Here is a 21,508-nt window from a genome sequence, read left to right on the forward strand (position 1 = left end):
ATCGATCCTGGGATTTGGCAGGCTGTGCTTCTAATAGTGTGATGACAGCATGTGGGAAATACGCAGCAGCACTATGCTGCTCTATAATAACAGTTCTTCAACAGCACATACTGCCCTTATTTCTACATCCTGCAGCGCTCCTACAGAATAGTTCTAATATCAAGTAATGATGGGTGTTCTAGTGTAGTGGATCAGGCCGATACTGATTTCTATTGCGTCTCTCTGTCTGTCTGTCTCTCTCTCTCACTCTCTCTCTCTCTTCTCTGTCTTTCTCTCTTTCTCTCTGTCACAGGTATCCCAGAGCTGGTTGTCAGAATGGCGTGTTTGAGTCCTCTAGACGTCAGATAAAAATCGCCGAAGCTGGCGTTTGGGCCTGCTGACAGCAATTTATTTGAATGTTTTGTCACTGTGGAGCTGCGTTCTATGAAGGCTGCACGGTGGGATGACACCTTCTATCCCCTCTGCACACACACACACTCACACACACACATGCACAGACACACACACGCACAGACACACGCCCATGTGCTTATTCTAACAAAAATATAATAACATGCACCTATTGTCACTCTCATCCTTACAGCTCCACAACATACCTTCAAACGAGGGCAGCTGAGATGTGAGTTGACACATTTTTAATGAAGACCCCAAACATCACACCTCCGATTACACACACTCCATTTTACACACAACTCTACACATTACACATACGCTACACATTCAGAGAGTACAAGCCACTACGTCCTCTTCCAACATGTCCAAAATTACTTCCTTTTAGGGTCTGGAGTCAAAAGCAATGACACTTCCCACCCTTGATCTGCAATTAAAACATAAAACTGCAGATGGCTCTTGGGAAAAGGTGCAAATTATTTTATGCCAACAGACAGCGCTGACTGTAAAAAGATGCACAAATATATTTATCATTCAACACCTTTGAGAAAGTGAGAGTATGTTAACATGTTGTCCACAAACTAAAATAAAATAAAAAAGTATAACTTACCTACCTTTAAAAAACAAGAAGGCAAACAAAATAAATATGCAAATAGGTAATTAAATAAAACCCTTTTAAGGGCTTGGTGAAAAATGTCATAACTGTATGTCTTCAGCTGGATAAAAGTGGATAAGCCAGTATTGAGACACATGGACATACACTCAGACACAAACTCAGCAGCAGAATGAGGGATTTATCAGATAACCACTTATTGCTTCCTGACCATGCTTTACACTCGCACAAACACACAATAATTACTGTAAATAATCCAAGACCCCAAAACATTATCAAGTTTCTGCACATAGTAAAATGCAGCAAACTATTCCACAGTCGATCATTAAATAGCACTGACAGACTACCTGTGCTATCTTTACAGTTATGAAGATAGCTATAAAGATAATTATGAAGAATGTGTTTTAAGAGTTTTTAAAATAAACCTCTTCATGGCCAAAAATATGGTATTTAAAAATGTATTAAAGTTCATTTTCAGCTCTGCCAAAGTTGAAGGTAGAAAAGCATGAATCTGTTTGCAGGAGTTTATCCAACATTGACAGGAGAGACTCTGTTTAAAACCAGACTGTCAGCAACACAATGCAGCTTTATTTACTTGGCCACTGCTATAGACTATATTCTATTTTAAGAGACGTTTTTCTCTAGACATCCTCAGTTCATACGGGGTTACAAGTAAAACAAAAAACAAACAAAAACAAATGAACCGCCCAGCTGTGTCTAATATCACTGGAATAAAACACTATTCAACAAAATTACCATTTTGGCAAAAGATGAAATGAAAAATAGTCACTACTAAACTGCTACTGAAATACTAAGCATGGACAATTTAAGGGCTTGGCTTCATTTGTGAAAACAGATGAAAAAGCAGATATAAGAGAATGGATAGATAGATTTAAATAATTATGCATATGTACAAGTGTGTGTTTGTGTGTGTGTGTGTGTGTGTGTGTCTGTGTGCGTCTATGTGCATGTGTGCGTGTTTCTAGAATAAACAGGGGCTTTCCTTGCATCGAAACAACAGAATCAACCTCTCCAGCAGGAAAAATCAGAACTGGATGAATAAAATATGCTCCCATTTCTCCTCATGTTTGCCTTTGACAAATAGTGTGGGACTGGAAATCTCCATAAATCACTATTAAAGACAAGTATATCATCAGCAAGCATGTATCTTCCGTGGCCTGACCCATTCATTACTGAGAAAAGACCCTAGACTATCTTCGCTGATTAATTAATTCAAAATGTCGGCTGTTATTCAGACTGGTGCTATTGGAATAACACTTGACAATGTTGCCTGAAGAAATCATCCGGAGTTTGTGTGGCTGCAAGGCTGATGATGGCATGTGGAACTGCTCTATGTCCACCTCTCTCTCCCTTTCTCTCTCTGCCTCTTTCTCTCTTTCTTTCTCTCTCTCACTATCTGTCTCTGGGTCTCTTAGACTACCCCCCTGCCCCCATGCTGAGTTCCACTGCTTGGGCCAGTGTTCACACAAAGCTCTGTGCTCCAACATCTCCTCTGTCCCCAACGCCAGAGTGTTGGTGCTGTGGCCCCATGCCTGTGCTGATCACCACAAACTGTACACGGGGAGAATTAGCACCCAGGGAGGCTAGCAGAAAGACAGGGAGAGGGAGAAAGAGAGAGAAAGTGAGTGAGAGAGAGAAGGAGAGAGAGGGGAAGAAAAAACAGTAGATACCCCCACTCCGCTGACAACTGGCCATGCTGTCAGAGTGACACACATACACACAGACTCCCTGACACACACTGTTTGGTTTTCCCACGATCACACACTGCTCGCTTCTGCAGCTGGCGATTTATTGCAGGGAAGGACGGGGAGAGGGAATGATCCTGATAACAATGCAGGGAGCTCACATGGAACCCACAGCCTCTACAGCAATTGCTTCAAACCTTGGCACTATGCTGCACTTTAGAAAGTACAAGAAATGCAGCTTGAATTTGGGGAAATTGGTGGTTCCATATTTCTAAACACACAGCCTGTGTGTGTGTTCTATCTCGCTTCTCATCAAGCGTGGAAGGTAATCAGGGCTCAGGAGAGACAGGAGAAGCTCAGTCATTAAATAAATTAACTGTGCTGCTTGGCGATCCCATTGCACTTGCAAATACAGAATACAGCCGTGCTCCGCATACCTGCAAGTCGCACGCACACACACACACACACACACACACACACACACACACACACACACACACACACAGAAATATAATGCTCATACAAACCCTTGAGGGAGAAAAAAATGTAGATTTTACAAAAATATGAAAGTTATACTCTGAACAATGCATACAAATTAGTACACCCCAAAACTGCAATCACACAAACATCCAAAAGAACTCACACACACAAACACTTCACACACACACACACACACACACACACACACACACACACACACGCACACACACGCACACACAATTCCCTCTCTCTGTGTGTCATATTGAAAGTGTCTCTAATTTGAGGAGGAAGAAGCAACACGCCCTCTGCCCTAGCCGTGTGTTATACATTTGTGTGGTATGACTCCTCTACTCTGCATGATTATATTAGAGGACTGGGAGCAAATTAACAAGGATGTGGAGTGCAGTGTAAATTCCAAACACAGTGAGGAATGATGCATTCTTTAAGCCGCTTTGTGTATGGCGTCCAGTAAAGAGCCCTCCCTCAGAGAATCGTACTACAGCAGGAGAGGAAATACATCACGGGGGAGCAAAACAATGTACTAAGATTAAAAGAAGGAAAGTGTTCACTTTGAAATCCAGTTACTACATCACATCATTTTAACTGCATGATTTATTTTTTTTCTCTTGTAATTAGGGCATTATTTCCCCTTTCTAATGGTACTAGATTGTGCTTGAACTATGGAACTATGAAACGATGTGCTTGAAATTGTGTTCAACTACATTTGGGCAAAGTGTGGATAACACGTCAGATTTCAAATTGTGAGAAAGGTTTCTTATATGTCTTTGTGCATGTTCATGCATCCAATGAAAGTATCAACACATCACATGACATTTAAAAAACCCAAACTTTCTACAAAATTCACTGTATGCTTTTCTTTCTGTTAACTGGTCCTGGTTCTCTTGTAGAAGCTACTGATTCACTCCTAGCAAATGCCTGCGCTATCTCTGTACCCTGATACCCCACAAGAGAGAGGAATCCTGAAGTGTGCCTCGTAAACCAAATCCGGATCAATCATCCTGACAGAGCTGCAGCTTATGTCAGAGGGGAAGTGAGCACAACAGTTCATGTCAGCAGAACGGCCACTGTCAGAGCTACTCTTTCCATAAATGCAGCAGCGGTGCGCTGAGACCAACCTGCCTCAAAACTCTATTCACAGAGGCCAATGGAGTAACAGCAGGACTTTCTTTCTGTTCTGACTCATAGATGAAGTACTTACGCGTGCGCGCATGTGTTTGAGGATGAATGGTGGCCGAAAATCACCAAGGCCTGGCTAATTAAAAATGCAGTCTCTTGTTGGACACAACAGATAATGGTATCGTGGATGCTATATATGATCAAATTTTGGTCGCCTTGTCCAAGACGAAACCAGGCATGGAAGATTTTATGAGTGAATGAAGATTTAGTTACAGCTTTTTTTCCCTTGGGTGATCGGGGCCCTTAATTAAACATAAATTCAAGCATTGTTTTTTAAATAGATTGAAAAATAAATATTTAGATAGAATATTAGTCTAATTGTAGTGATTGGAGATTGTTTTTAAATATCACCATACACCATAGTATTATGCTGCATTATTTTTACATATTTTGTCTCTTTTCAAATGCCCAAATGCCTTCTAGCCACAAGTAGCTGTTGAACTGGGGCCATGAGGAATAATTCACCAGGCTGTGTCAAGCCAAGGCATGCTGTGACATGCGAGACGTACTGCGTTAACGGGACAGGAAGTCTGAGGCCGCAGACATGTGGTTTCACTGCACATCTCACTCTCAATACGATTACTGCAACAAAATCATGAGACAAACTGAGTGCCAAGAATCCTGATTAAATGAATTAACAAGTAACTGACACACTGTCATCCAGGCATTGCCAGAGAGCGAGAGAGAGGAAACAAGCTTCTTAAAAGACACCACACCAACAGAATCATAAAGAGCCTACCTCACTCGCGTTGCTGCAAAGATCCAAGTACAGGGTGCACGATAAAACATTTTCCTTTGTTTATGCCATTTTTAAAGAGTTGCTCCATTAATTCAGTAAAATGGATGTTGTTCAGCAAAATCCTGGCACAAGTTTCTAGCAAGGAATGGAAAAAAACAAAAGCTTCATCACCAGGCTCAACAAAGTGCTGTGACAGACAGTATCACCGAGTGCTGGCAGAGGGATCCAGCCAGGAGACTCTCCAAGTACTGCATGAAAGTGGGACAAAATGACGAAAGGAAAAACAAAGACTGAGCTCTAATGTACTAGAGATGACCTCCACCTACTGAGAGAATAAAAACCAGCTCTGTCTTTTTCTTCTTTTCAGTCCTCTTCAAAGCTGTGCAGAGTGGAAGGACAGTGCTTCTCTGCTCACTTCCATTAATCTCTGCTTTCGGGGAATCACATGCAGATTAATTTCAGTCATCCCAAACATTGGTGCATATTGTTACGGCACTGTTCCTCCTCATTCAACCTACACACAGGCCTCGTTTCTGCCCAGAGAGGAGAGGAGAGCCATGGCACAGGGTAGATGAGGCTTTCCAGAGCAGGAGAAAGTGGGAGCAGAAGAGAGGCAAAGAGACGGTATCCCCGGAGAGAGACACAGAAATGGTATCCCTGGGGCTCTGACACCAATTAAGCCATTTCACCACAGGCCCAAAACTGGATCTGTCCCCTTTCCCTGAAACCTGAGACAGCATCTAGAACTGGCTGGCTCTGTGCCATGTTTCCGTTGCTTCAGCTTTCAAAAATGAACTTCAAGGTTTTAGGGTGGAGAGAGAGAGAAAGAGAAAGAGAGGGGGAGGGAGGAGGAGGGCAGATTTTGGAGTGAGCTTTTGTTTACTTTAAATGATAGGATTTACAAAGATAGAGGACTGAGGAAAGGAGAGCAGTCTCCCTAGCATAGCTAGCCACACAGATAGTACATCTCAGTAGTTCAGCTAGGCGTTAAAGGCTTTCTCGATGTGAGATGCACTCTCACACCAGTGGCATGCTTTGTGGTGTCTCAAACCACCCTCGTCTGCCAGTGTCTTACATGTGTAAGGATGCTTCAGGTAGTTTGGCCGAAATATATAAGCATCATTAATTAAAGGAACTGTATGTTTAACACGCAGAAAGTGTGTGTGTGTGTGTGTGTGTGTGTGTGTGTGTGTGTGTGTGTGTGTGTGTGTGTGTGTGTGTGTGTGTGTGTGCGTGTGTGCGTGTGTGTGGGGGGGGCGGGCATGTGGGGGAGAGCATTAAACATGTAAACATTAAGTGAAAACATTACAGTCAATGTGAGCAATGGCATCAGGAGGCTTTCCTGATATTATATAAATAAGTGGGGGTAAAAGAATCAATCGATATATAATCCCTCTAAGCGAAGAAAGCTGAAGAATGTCGAGCTGTGGCTTCCCAGCACAGGCTGCTCGGCCGGCAGCCCACCAGCTTCTGGACATTTACATCTGCTTTTAAGTCTTTTATGGTTGCCTCTGGGCTGAAGGCAAAGCGGAGGTTGTCACGTCTGCTGCGGAATAATGTAAGCTTTGCTATGAATTAAATATTAGAAATCTTAACACAGCAGCCAATAAGAATTATTTCCCTTATTAAAGCAGCAGAAGACGCTGATTAAAATTTCATTGCATTGCAGTCTTTTCCCCATTTCTGTTTTCAATATATCATTCTAATGTGTGAAAAGCAGAGGAACAATGGCACAGGGACTTAATTTGAGAAATGAAAACAGGCGAAGAAGAGAAGACATCAGTGGTATGGGGAGAATGAGTCTATTAAATGAGTGCAAAGCTTTGCATTTAAAATTCTAACAGGAGATTACACTTCTCTTAGCTTATAAAACAGGCTCGTTTACTTTTACTCTAACACTGAAGTACAGGTTTTAGGGTAAAAAGCGTAGGTGTGAAAATTAAACATGTCAATTGCAGGCATCTTCCAAATGCAGGAATTGCTCCAACTTAATTAACTTAAAAATACTGATGGTCAGTAAAAATGTGCTATTAAGTGATACAAATCTTGAAGACAGAAAATGTGGATCTCAGTGATTTCAGTGTAATTAAAACAAGTAACCATGATCTTTCAATTACACATTTGAACACATCATCACTCCATATTAACCAATCAACATTAAGGACTGGTTAAATTGGTAAACAGTATGCAATAAAAAAAAAAAAAATTAAAAATTAAAAATTAAAAAAACCCTAAAATTTGCCTTCTGACTCCAGTCAAAGGTTATGTAAGATGTCTCTCTGAAAGCAATGAGGGAATTCTGTCCCAGAAACACCTCCCTCGCACAGCTGGACTTTCTTCACAGAAAAGTAAATGAACTTTGTAGTAAATGAAGGCCCTGGAGGAGATCGCTTCTGTGGGACTAATGAAATGGAGATCTATAAATAGTGCTTCCATTACGAGGAGAGGGTCACTGTCGGACGGCGTCTCCACCCCATCTCACCATCTTTGAACTAATAAGTGCTCCGCCATCAATACACTTTTCTACTGGACACCCAGCAGCGGTTTACTAGAAGATGACTGCTGCAGACATCAATGTTAACCCGACGAAACCATGGAGAGCAGCAGACCTGCTGGTGACCATGTCGGCTCTAAACCACCCTGAGATGGTAAGATGTGATAATCAGCAGATCTACAATATTAATAATATTATTTATTTACAGGAATCAAGGCATCCAAAACATCAGGCTGAGGAGGCAGATTGGCAAGATGGAGCTGAACTTCACTGTAGCTGGGAAAGTGTGTTATGAGGCCCGAACTGAGTCATGAAGCATTATGGTAATGTCAGAATAACAAAAATGCTTCATAGTGTGGATTTCAGATAATGCTAACATTTTTTTTCAGCATATCAAGCCTTCACTTGATTTTTAGTGGGAAAAAAAATGTTTTCCACTGGTTTTTATTTGCCATGCCAACATACAAAATCAAAGTATGTTTCTACCAGCCACAACAGAACCAGCTACACTGTCCATATAAATCTCCATATGGAAAATATGAATCACAAGTGCACCTTCTGTCAATATCAGATGCTTCTATTGTCAAATACAGTAGCATCATATGAATATAATTATACAGATGGTAAGATACATAAATGACAGATGTAAACATTGATCATATTTTTTTTCTTCATGAGGCATAAAGATGGCATGCAGTGGAGTGAAGCTTTTACGCTCTATGACAAAATTATTGATGACAACACATCACAAATTGCACTTATTTCATATACACATGTCAAGATGGGGGGAATGTAAAATATTAAAACAGCAGCAGTAGACAAGAGCATTTACTTTTTTAAATGAAAATTTAATGTTTCAATACGAAGCACGATTTGGTTAACTGACAAAGAATAGCTGACAATTTAGAGTTGACATGAGATTTATCAGACATTTCCTCTTACCACTTCTAAACAGTGCTTGTTTAGAACAGTGTGTGTGTGTGTGTGTGTGTGTGTGTGTGAGCAATGTAACCTTTAGCTTTTAGGAAGTCAAAACTGCATTAGGGTCACCAAAAGAGTAGAGTTTATGCAAAATATAAACTAAAATGAGAGGGTACAAGATTAATCCTTAATTAACTTCAAAAGATAAAATCAATTTTATGAAAACTAGAGGGCTTTTGTCAACTATAAAATAATTATTTGGTGATTTAAAATGGCATACTATCATGGGAAAATAAAGAAAGATTACAATGAACTAAATATGGCTCAAGCACTTGAAAAGTTGTTAGGTTATGTTAGGCCAGCATCATCAAATATTCCACAGTCATTCTCTCATAAACAGGCTATAGGACCAATCCGAAGTCAGAAATAATTAGATGAAACATGAGCTCAACTCATGCTGAGCTGCATGGGGGATAGGTGGTCCCCCTCCAGGGGGGGTCACATTTGTTAAATGAGATTTGTGAATGAACGGCAGTGTCACCAACAGCCACGTCCATGGTGAGGGGGAACATGGGAAGAATGCAGAGGCCCATAAAGGAAAGGCTTACTGAAACATTTGGATTTTTGCACATCTTCTCATGCACCACCACCACCGCCTTATAAAGGCAGGATTAGTCAGTTGCACGCGAGCCTAGATCAGGGCTGCCACTGAAATTGACAAGAGCAACATCTTCCACCAGCATGGTCCTTGAGCAGACCCTCACAGCCCTCAGTGCTTGTACCTGCATTGCGACACATACGCGTATGAAAACGAGCATTATGCCAACTCTGTCTCTGCTAACTGCCTCCTTACATCACAATCTAGAGATTTAATAATTAACCTTCTAAAACATTGTTGGAAGATGCTAATTGTTATGCCGGTTACCATAAAGACTAATTTGCATAACTTGTAGGGTAAAAAAAATTATATGCCTGATTTTCAAAAACAAATTGGAGGAGGCTTTGAGCTATAGAGACCAGAGAAGTTAATATTGTAAATATTGTAAAGCTGAAGATATATTTTCCAAAATTCTGTGGATTAGCTTTGTAAAAAATATGTTTGTAATTATGATAAGCTATAGAGCTGGGATATTACTTAAAAAAAAAAAAAGACAAGTGAGCCTGTGAGCTTGTGAAAGTGTAATTATGGGCCTTCTCTCTTTTTTGCATCCCTGGTGTCTGACATCCATCCTTCCTTTCCCTTGCTCTCTTTCACCTCTCATTTTCGTTTTTCTTTTGTTGCCACCCTCAGTTGGTGGAAGGCATGGGGGATTTGAGGAACTGTTGAGAAGATAGCCAGCTTTACCGAGCAAATGAAAAGAGAGTATGAGAGAAAGAGAAAGTGAGATAGGAAGAGAGGGGGAGAGGAGGGAGAGAGTGAGGGAGAGGGAGAGGGAGAAAAAGAGAGGGAGAGAGGGAAAGAGAGAGAGAGAGAGGCCATGGTGAAAACCTGGGGTCCTGCTGTGTAGGAGCCATTCTGCCTCACACTATCTTGTCACTGCAGACGCATCACCGGGGTAGACGCGAACAAAAAGCAGCCCAAAGTCAATTGTCTACTTCACTGAATGGCTTTCTATTGCAGTCTGCATATATTTACCATGGCATTCATGGAGGAAAAAAAAAAAAACACTGGGTCTGCGCTATTGTAATGAAAAGGCACGTGAGGTAGACGGTGCTCACTAATATTCCCCTTTCATCTTGGTCTCAGACCTGGACAGCCTGTCATAGAGCAAAAGTTCTGCATATCTTCCATGATTTCTGAAATACGGATTAGGATTGGGAGGTCGTTTTTCATAGTTTCATCATTGCAGCTATGTTATTTTGTGATTACCCAACAATTAATGAGCATGTACATATATAAATTAATTTAAAAAGTGGCAATAATAAAATATATGCATTTTATATATATGTAGTCATATATCAATGACACTGACACACTACCACTTATATAACTAATTTTACAACAAGAAAAATCAGATTAACAACTATCGATGAAAACAATGATAATACAACAGATGTCAAATCAACTTCAGGGTAGATTTAGTTGCCTCATTACTGCTTTGTCGGGGCGCCTCAAAATAAATGTTCCCTCAGGGTTTAAGAAATGCTTACTCTCTCAGTCCCTGCATTCCATTTATCCAAGCTAATGCTTTTAGCCAGCCTTGTATGCGCTTAATTACAATCACAGAGCAGATTAATTCAGCTGGTTCAGAGTGCACCAACCAGGACTCACCACAGATGAGCAAAAAGAGGGAGAGTGTGTATATGTACGTATTGGGAAGGGGAACTTTTGCTTTGCTCATGTACTCTGTGTGTGTGCGTGTGTGATTGCATGCGTGTTTGTGTGTGTGTGTGTGTGTGTGTGTGTGTGTGTGTGTGTGTGTATGTGCGTGTGTGTGTGCGCGTGCGTGCGTGCCAGGGGCAAGACACAGCAGGGGCCACATTACAGTGTCTTCTCTCTCCTCCAGACCTCCCGTTTCTGAACTTGATGAGTCAAAGGTCAGAAAAACAACAAGTCAATAGGCAGGCAGCGACAGAGCCAGGGAGCAAGAGAAGGAAGAGTGAGAGAGAGAGAGAGAGAGAGAGAGAGAGAGAGAAAGCTTGATTTTGGCACTGTAATATTTTTCTGTAATCTCTCTCTATTGATTAAACCTCAGTTTGCTTCAAAACACCCCTCTCTCTCTCTCTCTCTCTCTCTCTCTCTCTCTCTCTCTCTCTCTCTCTCTCTCTCTCTCTCTCTCTCTCTCTCTCTCTCTCTCTCTCTCTCTCTCTCTCTCTCTCATATATATATATGGAGGTAATCTTTCACCTTTGTTATTCCGTGCTGCTCTTGCTGCTTCTGCCACTGTTGCCAACTCTGTTCTCTATCGGAGAAAGAGCAAACAAACCTACTACGACCCCAATACGCGCGCGCGCACACACACACACTCAAGGTCTGATTACCACAAAGTCAATCCAACTGAAGTCTTCGTCATCTCAATACTGTATTCCCTCCTGAAACAAACCAGACAAGTTTATTCTCCACACTGTACAGCTCTTCTCCGGTGAGCTTCCCAGTCTGATCCATTTGTTTAGTATAGATAAGAGTTGTTGGTGTGATACACACAGTGTCTAGTGGGACAGCATCTATGTCAAAACAAAATCGTTTCAAGATCTTTCAGGGTACAGCACTACCTCACTCACAAACAGCACACTGGCAAATCTAACTGCCGAGGTACTATTAAACTTTTAGGGAGGAATGAGAGATAATGATTATGAATGAAAGATTATGATTATGCTTGCGATAATTAAGCAGCTAAATGGCTGAGGACCGTGAGGCATCCATATCCAAGGCACATTCAGCAGACCTGGGCCTGCCAGCTCTCTTCGCATCCACATTAAACATCAGAAAAAATCTGGAAAATGGAATGAGGAGAAAAGCATACACACACACACACACACACACACACACGCACGCGCATGTACATACACACACACATGCTAAAAATTCTAGGAAGGCTGTATAGAGGTGAAATAATTTTAAGCGTTTCTGCCACATTCCCTCCATTCGGTTCATCTTAAATGCATAAAGCGAGAGAAAGTGGAGGGGAAAAAACAAACCCCTCCTGCTAAAAACACTCAATTTACTGACAGGCAAATGACTTCATGCTGCCACTTAATCTCATTTCTTGCATAATGCCCTCTAATTAGCATATCAAAGTGAATTAATACTTCTAGGGCTTTAGCAATGGGGAAATCTGCTGAGGGCCTCCAATAGCAGTTAGAGGAGTGCCAAGAATTCTCCCCTACACTACAGCTTTGCATTGCAAAAATTCTTCCATTCATTTATCTGCTCTTTCCCTCTCTCTCTCGCTCTCTCTCTCAAACAACATGACCTACTGCTCAAAACAAAGACAAGAATACAATTTCTAGATGCCCCAATCTCCATAGTATCCCATGGTCCCAATAACATCTTGAACCCAGTAACACAACAATCCTTCTTACAACACTGCGACATCTTTAACACATTTTAAAATGGAAAGAAACACTCACAAAATCTGCGCTCCCATGCCGCACAGCAACAAAATGTTCACAGTGATGCTACACATACTGACTAAACAATAATCCAGTCTAGTTCGTGACAGTTTGTTTCACTGCAGCGGACCCCGTCATGAGTAGGAAGACTTGGAAGTGGTTATGACCTAGCTGGGCTGAAGGCTCAAGGCAGGCCCCCGGCGAGTGCGCAGCATGGGGCTCCAGTCAGGGGAGGGCTCGACGTGAGCTTCAGTGTGGGTCACTCATGGAGGACCAAGAGCACGGCTGAGTGCTGCCAAGCAATAAGTGAGAGGAGGAAGAAGAGCAGGTGGGGGAGATCCACAGAGCCCTCGCTCAGCACATACACACACGCATGCGCACACATACATGCACAGGTTCTGAAGCCATTCCATGGTGAAATTACAATTACACTACCAACAAAGGAACACATGCACATGACAAAAAATCTTATACACATGCCCTTATTGAGAATATAAGGATGCACATTAAACACTCTACACACTCTCAAACACACACAGTCATGCACAAAGCATTGCAAACACTCACACACACACACATCCACACATACAAACCATCTTTCTTCCTCTCTTCTCCAAACAGATGTACATATACAGCTTTTCATTCTCACTGTTTACATAGTTACAATGCAAACACTTCAGGTTTGATTTAGCCACTTTGCCTTCAAGTCTCTGTTACAACAGATCCAAGAGCAATACAGAATGCTTCATCTTTTCAAAGCCTATCACTCAATATTATATATAAAAGCCTTGTGAATTTGAACATACTCAGACAACAACAGCATATTTTATGTTAGAACTCTTCTTTCTTCTTTAAGTGCAAATTTCCATGTACTGTATACAGCAAACAGGTTATGAAAAATTAAAGCATACTTAGACCTAACCACTGTAACCTAACTAAAAAGTACTGTTTTTTAATGAGTATTAAAATATTAAAGTATGACTAATAATAAGCCACATAACACAATTTCCTAAATTTATATGGCCTTTGACCCAAACTGCTGTTATATGCTGAAAAAATACCCACCTACACTGACAGGAAAAGCATATATGCATACCACATTTTTCCATTTGTTTACAGATCTCCTCACACACACACACACACACCCCAAATTTGAGGTACACACACCAAAAGAGAACAAATTATGGTCTGATACCACACCACAGTTCAACTCCATGATCATTTGAAATTTGCAGAAATGTACACACTGCTTTGACAGCATATTTGCTTTTGTGTGTGTGTGTGTGTGTGTGTGTGTGTGCGTGTGATTAGACAAAGTGGGAGAGACCAAAATGTGGTTGGCAGAAAAGGTGAGCAGGAGTAGAACGCTTATCAGCAGAGGCCTCTGTTATCACCCTGATGAGACAATGTCCTTCAACCAGCCACTGCAGAAAACATAAACCCCCAACTCACGAAGACGGCAGCTTTCCACATCCCCTCACCTGCCACACAGCCCAGTACGCTGCCGCGGGTACCGACAATAACCTTCTTCAGAACAATTTTGTTTTATGCTTTAATTTAAAGTACTTTAAAAATAACAATAATTAAAAAATGTAAAAAACGAACTTCTTCAAGGACTGTCTACACTCTCCATTTTTATCTTATGTTAGCATTCCACCTACATAGGTGCCACATAGCTCCTTCTTGGATGTGTTACTGTAAAAAGTGAAATGCCAAACCTGAAGTGTATGTTCACTCATGGGTTATGGGGGGAAAAATTAGCAGAAAGAAGCTTATTGGCTAATTAGCCTGAATGTGCTCAGAATAAAAAACAACACTTCAAAACAGGCTGCATCAAAAGGATTACTCAAGATTACAGTAACTAAGCTATTAAACATGCTCATTTAAATAATTAGCATACTTAGGGACTCTATTCTGCATGTATATTTAATTAGAGATATAATACAATATAGAACATAATTGTATTAAATGTAATACAATAGTCACAAATGGAAGCACACTCCACAACCACAAGTGGGTTTAAAATACTGAAAACGCAAACAGAGGATGACAAATGTTTCTTGTAAATACCATTACGTATTAAAATAACATACATATGTTTTACTTCAAGTAAAAAGTAAATCTGTGCATTAATGTAATTAAACGCTGTGTTTTCGGTGAGCAGAAGCTTCTCTGGCTCTATTTCCGTAAAGTTGAAAAGATTTTCAACAGGCTGTAAACCTGCAGTTCAAGCGTTTAGCCTCAGCATCCGCCCTCTCCTCTATCTCTGGGCGGGCATAAAGAACAGCTCCAGCACGCTGGCCAACCGAGTAGGGCCTTGCCCTCCCCTGCTGGAGAGTTCCGACGGCCTAGAAGTTCATTAAGTTTTATGATCTTCCCCGAGTTACTTCTCCTTATAAGCCGAGCAAAGGCCACCAATCTGCCAAAGCACAATTTCACTTACAACCACACTGTGGCAAAACCGTACACACGGGCAGACGCGTGGAGATGTCACAAGAGCATGTGCGTTTCTCCAGTTGAAATATACTGAATCAGAATACAATATTTCAGAACGAAAAGACACAGGTGGATACAAGAATTTCTGATCCACAACCTAGTTTCTAGAACATGCTAATTTCAGGGTGTCCAAAACATGCAAGTCCTTACGTCTCTTTGGACTAAACACTCCGACCAACCGTAAAGACAACTTTCTTGCAAACTAAATTTTCGCAGTGCTTTAAGTACTTTTATCCGAGTTATTCACCCGCTATTTCCGTGCCCTGCCGAAAAATACCCCGCTTAAAATAACATTTTTTGAAAAGACAGAAAAAAGTAGAAAGTGGCAATTCTCCTTAAACCAGAGCACACAAAGTGAATGCATCTTTGAATACATCCGCGACGTTAACCGCCTCTGTAAGAGTACCATATCCAGAATGTTGAGGGAAAGGGACATTAAATTACATTCTCCTGTTGTTCAACATATCAACTTATGTAGCGTTCAATGTATGCTGAGTCCCCCTCAAATAACTCTTTTGTGAGACAGTAACATATGTTAATACATGTCATTGTTGCGCGCGGTATAGCCTTGGTAACCTAACGTATGTGCTGAATTGATGCTGAATCTGTCGTCGAAGGTCATTTACAATGTAAGCGAGACAGATTGAGTGAATGGTTGACAAAAAAGTGAGAACAGAATATTTCCGCAGGTGCAAAACCGTGGAACGTGAGGGCGTGCGTACATTTGTGAACCAAGAGGACGTACTATTATACAATTTGTTATAAAATTGCAAAACGAGTGTTTTGCAGTTAACCAGTGTTTGCTCCTTTTTGAAATAAATTTGTCATTAAAGTGTGCTTTTTTGTCAATGGTTAGTAAAGTCAAGAAGGTTGCCATAAACAAATTATACTACATAACGCAATGGGCTAAAATAAAATGGCAAACGTAGAACACATGGTGACATTAAATAGACTGTAAAAAGCTGGTTCCTCTCTATCTGTATTACTTCATGAGATATTCATGTTGTCTCCTTTTACTGGTAGGCTTACTAATGTCTTCAGTGTCAGCGAGGCAACGGTTCACAATGTCTGCGTCCAGCATAATAAAATGGAGGCAATAATTAGCTGCAGGTCCGCCAATAGTGCCAATAATTATCCTGTAAATTGGACATATAATTAGGCTAAAGACCACAGGAATTGGACTGCCCTCCGGACCACATTTCAATAGCTTACTCGCAAAGGAGCCCACTATACGCTAGTGGTGATTATAATTAAGCAAACAAGCTATGGATAAGTACTAATACCGGGCAATATGTACGCTTGAACACACCCGTAACACAAACATGTCGCGATGTCGTATGATCCGAGCAATTTTCGACCTTTCTTTCTGTGGAATGAAATTAGGACAATGCGCGAGCGACGCGATGTAAACAATCAACTACCGGCTGCTTGCCTCGTGCACGCTCCCAACAAGTCATGCAGACCAGACTCACGATGAACCAGGCGTGAGACAACGCAGGAAAAAAAGCACACTTATCCAAGCCTGTTTCGCCTTCTTACGCTGGCAAATACACGCATTTCTCAGTTGAAATGTGCGCTTTCTTTACGCATACAACGCAGTGATGGCTTGGCAGCATATAACCGATGCACAGAGACGACCAAAGAAACGCCGTGAGAAAATAAGACAACTAGTAAAGATGGCGGTGTGTTAAGGTTTAGTGGCACAGAGTTGCCTTTGCTTGAGACGTCTGTGTATAATACTACCTTTTTGGGAAAGAATGCTCAGTCTTACCTGTTTTCTCTTTGATCTCGCAGAGTACGCTGAAGAGGGCAGGCTTCATTCTGTGACAGTTGAGTCCATGTTTCCTGTTTCAGTTGGGACAAGAAACAAGATTGATATATAGTCACTACGAATTAATAATTTTGTTGCTTTGTGTAACGATTTTCTTCGTTTTATACGGGTCCGCAATGAAATGAGTGTGATTCCTGTTTCAAAAATGATCATGTAGGGTCACAAGAGATTTCGAACCATTGCTGCACACTTTTTTGTCTTTATTAACTCCTAAGAGAAGTTGAATTACAAATAATAACTGCATGTTTTATGACCAATAATAACATATGCATAATCAGCAAAAATGTCCACTGAGTCGCAGGTTGGGCTAAAGTCCCAAGGCTTGAAACGATGAGGCCTCGGTGCTCCAACAACAGGATAGTGCAGCTGAAACTTTTAATGAAATGCCCACAAGTGTTTATCAGTCGCACACACGCAGCCTACGTGTGGTGCAAGGTTAGGCTATATATTTGTAGTTTGAAAGCAAGTGAATATAATTCTAGGCATGAGAATAATTATCTAAGCGAATACAAGTGTTTTGTGGACTTTCACAGAGCAAAACTGCAACTTTTGTAAATATATAGAATATCTTAAATATGTATATAGTTGGCTAAACAGACAAATCCGCTATGATCGTATAGAATGTCACAGGGGAAAAAGTTGGTCATACAACACAATGACATATAATTGTCTATATAGTAGGAAGCCAGTGTTAGCTCTACGTTAAAGAACGGAGCCGAATTTTATTTATCTATAGTTTAACCATTCAATTGGTCAATAATTTAAAGAAATGCACCAACTTTGCTTGCGCCTCGTCCAGACTTTGGTCTGTTATGGTCATGATTTGATGTAGAATGTCACCGATGTCTTGTTTTCTTCCGTCCCCATCAGTCCCATCGTGTCCATGTGGAGGCGGCAGTGCCATGCCTCCTTGTACCGAGTGACCAGCCAAATTGACACCGCCGAGAGTCTGCATGATCCGCGCTTGTTCGTCCATAGTCCGCCGCAACACAATCAATGCGCTTCTACTTAGTCACTGGGAATGGTAAATAAACGTTGGATGAACACATGCAAAATCAACTACATTAAATCATGAGCAGTGATTTGCAGGGTAGTATCGTCTCCGAAATGTTGACGGTAAAACGCTTTCGCGGCAAGAAGGCGAATAGCATGTATTGCGACCACCAGTGATACAGTAGACCTGTTCGTCCAAAGAATCACTTTCTCAAACCAAAAAAAAAATCAAAATTGTCCTCAAAACCCGCGTTGAATATGCCCTATAGAAGAAATATCAGCAGTGATATCGGATATTATTTAAACTTAGCATGTAAGTAACACGGTTGTTCGCTGAAAATTGTCCGAACCTTCATGCCAAATTGACTTTCTCTTCTCTTTGAAAAACTGAACTGTTGAAGCTCCTTGGAGATCAGTTGGATTTTTTGCCTGTGATTAGCAATCTTCTGTATATAATTTCTTCTTTTGTACTTCTTGAAAAAAATGCTCAAATCCACACTACAGATAGATGGAATCAAAATATCCAGTGTTCTTAGGGAAACGAATAATAGAACAAATTAAACAAATAAAACATTTAAAAGAAAAAACGTAAAACGTTCGGTACGAATAGTTGCCAAAATGATGTCTTTCAAAAGGTTTTCCAAAAATGTGATCTAGAAATTAAAAATAAATGAAATAATAAGCACCGGCAGCAAGAATTACAGCATAAACGTGACAATAAAAATATATATAAAATGTACGGAGAAAAGTTTTCTCAGGATGAGTGGGGAAAACAAAAACAAAAAAAAAAACTCGCGAAAAATTAATTACACGCCATAAAGCGATGCGCAAAAATATCTGCTTGCTCAAATTTATGAGGCGAGCTTTTGGGTTGTGTGTGTTTTATGTTGTTTGATGGCAGCCGTAGTGAGCGATTGACAATGTGCCAATGCCACTCACTCAGTGTGGACGTGTCAGAGCAGAAGCCCAGAAGAAAAAAAAGATACAAAAATCGACATAAAAATGCACGCTCCGCCCTGCAGGGGAGGGGTCTAGATTCTTATCACTTCTTGCCAGAGCCCCGAAAACAAAATGCCAGCGCGCTACTAATGATAGTGATGATAATGATGAAACAAGACCATCAAAAAAGAACGCTGAAGTCCCACTTTGCGTGTGCCTCATTTAAAGCGCGCCCGTTCAGCGAGATGCCGTCACATTATAGACGTTAAGAACGTTTGCAATAAAACACAGAAAAGACATACCCGAAGTTTTATATTGGCCGATACTAAACTGATAATGAATTGCTCTAGCTCTTCGTTTCTCCAGACCATAGCAGGGTATGGTCGCCTCTACCAAGCCTTGCTTGCGGGGTAGGCAAGCAGAGGACATGTTTATAATATTGGAAACAAAATGCTTTGAACCAATCTTAGCTTTGCTTTGGTTTGAGTGATTGTCTAAGCACCCAATGGTTGACTTCCATTGAGTAGAAATGCCCGCCCTTAGCACTTAATACCTTGCTACGGTCGTGCAGAGAGATATCAACTTCTGATTGGTCGTTGCCACGGGTGACATCTACTGCACAAGCAGGCGGCGCTGCGCAGTGTTCTTCTGCAGTTGCTATGGTAGCAGACTAGTCAGTAAGCTGGATGCGAGGAGATACAACTGACGTTTCCGCGCTTTCTTCTGTCGCGCATAATGTGTTTGCCTAGTTTTCCTGCAAGTGCACTCGATTACTTTTCCCAAAATGTCCGAAAATAAAATGCTGATGTGTAGATGTTTTCACTAGCTTTATATGTATCCGTCGTAGCTTTTATCTGTTTTAATTGCTCATGTGTATTTTTGTTTCTTTTTTCCTACTTCTAACCAAAGAGCTAACCACAAGGTGGAATACATAAGCAGCATTCAAGTGTGTAATAAGTGCATTGTGTTTTACACACAAGTATGTATACATATCTTATTTACTCTCACATTCCCTCTTGGTTTAATGCTACTAAACATTTTATGATTTTACGTCCATTATTTATATATTTGCTGATGTCCATTGTCTTAAATATTTTCACTGCATCCTGTTCACAATCACTTAAAAATATTTTAGTAAATGTTTAGGGAATCTCGAAATGATAACTTTTTGTGTGGATTTTATGGTGCAAATAGATCAGATGGAAATTATTTGCATACAACACAAAAGTGATTTTTTAATGTAATTTTCAGTAGCAACATATTATTTGTCAATGACAAACAAAGAATTTCACTTTGCCATAAAACTAATGCTGTCATGCTACCTAGTGTTAAAACACAAATGAGAAAGTCTTTGGTGGCGCAGCTAAAGCAGGGCACTTCAGAGGGAGCCCTTGCACTTATGACATGACAGACTCTGCTGTGATGGGACTAATTACCAGAACTGAGAGACAAAGCCAGACTGAGGAAATAGAGCTGTTAATTTGGGTGCGGTTAGAAAGTCAATCAGACACCTCTCCAATCACAACCACACGTGATGCTGCTGCATTGTAAATGTGTGGGAGAGGGCGCTGGGATCCAGGGAACACTGCTTCACTGCCAGGCCTCATAGGCCTGCCTGCATCACAGATGAACTCAAAAAGGGGAATTAACACTAGCTAATTAAAGAGCAAAGAATCAGATATGCAGAAAATGAAAACTTCCTCCGGGAGTTACCATGGGAGAATAAAAATAAACAATGATAAGCTTGCAGACCTACTCACCAGGAAGCTCGAAGCTTGAGGAGCCCAGCTTTGTCTTGCTCTGTCTTTATTATTTAAATTGTAAAAGGAGTGAATGAAGAAGTGGTCTCTTTATCTTTCACATTGTGCTATATTTAATGCAGTGGTTTGAAATACAGTATTGCCTGTTAATTTTAAATAAACTTCAATTAAAGCAATTGGTTTTTGATTTATGAACAGTGGGACTGATTGTAGAATGTTTACCTAAACTCTTCAGTAATTGTATGCACTACAGCTGGAACAATTGATTACTGTAAATGCTTATGGTGTAGGGTGTATTGGGGTGTGATAGATCATATATAGTCATAATTTATGTTAACTCACACAAGTCATATAGAAGTCATAACAAGATGGATGTGTTCACATCTAACTTAATTTCTCACATGTCATATAACTAGACAATACACTATGCTCTAGAGTTAAATTATTTTAGCTATAGCTATAGTGTGTGTGTGTGTGTGTGTGTGTGTGTGTGTGTGCGCGCGTGCGTGCGTGTGTGTGTTTCTGCTCAATATTTGATTGTTTATGTTACATAATAAGCATTACATTTAAGAGGAACAAGTTTAAGTAGTCAGTAGTTACTAAAATCAGCCATAAATCATAACATACTGTGAGAAGCAAATAATTAATTTGTTCATCTTGTTATTGAAATTCAAAGTCTGTGAGCATCTCTCAAGACCCAAAGCAAACATAAAATTGTCTCTCTCTTTCTTTGGGTCTCTCTGTCTGTCTCTCTCTAGCAAGCCGTGTGGTTCTACTTGTTCTTATTCACTTGACCTTGAAGTATCAACCCAACACACTCCTGAGTTTAGTAAATGGGAGTCCCAGACCTACTGCATTTATCATTACAATACTGAGCTGTCAAGTCACACTGCATA

General features: G+C 40.6%; 1 protein-coding gene across 6 annotated transcripts in view; it reads right to left on the minus strand.

Moving 5' to 3' along the window:
* The window catches only part of pbx3b (pre-B-cell leukemia homeobox 3b), a 73,273-nt gene extending 54,002 nt beyond the window's left edge, over positions 1-19,271 (minus strand). For 5 of the 6 annotated variants that reach the window (XM_035536417.2, XM_081703502.1, XM_035536415.2 and 2 more), the window contains exons 1-2: positions 17,700-19,255; positions 16,861-16,934 (exon numbers count right to left, since the gene is read on the minus strand). In XM_035536417.2, the coding sequence (XP_035392310.1) occupies positions 16,861-16,934; positions 17,700-17,896 (271 nt within the window). In that variant the 5' untranslated portion in view covers positions 17,897-19,255. Of the gene's footprint in view, positions 1-16,860; positions 16,935-17,699 lie in introns of all 6 variants that reach the window. The other variant, XM_081703501.1, reaches the window with a different exon arrangement.
* Between the last annotated feature and the right edge of the window lie 2,237 nt (positions 19,272-21,508).

This window comes from Electrophorus electricus, chromosome 20, assembly GCF_041902795.1.
Source record: "Electrophorus electricus isolate QZ-2024a chromosome 20, ASM4190279v1, whole genome shotgun sequence".
Lineage (NCBI taxonomy): Eukaryota > Metazoa > Chordata > Actinopteri > Gymnotiformes > Gymnotidae > Electrophorus > Electrophorus electricus.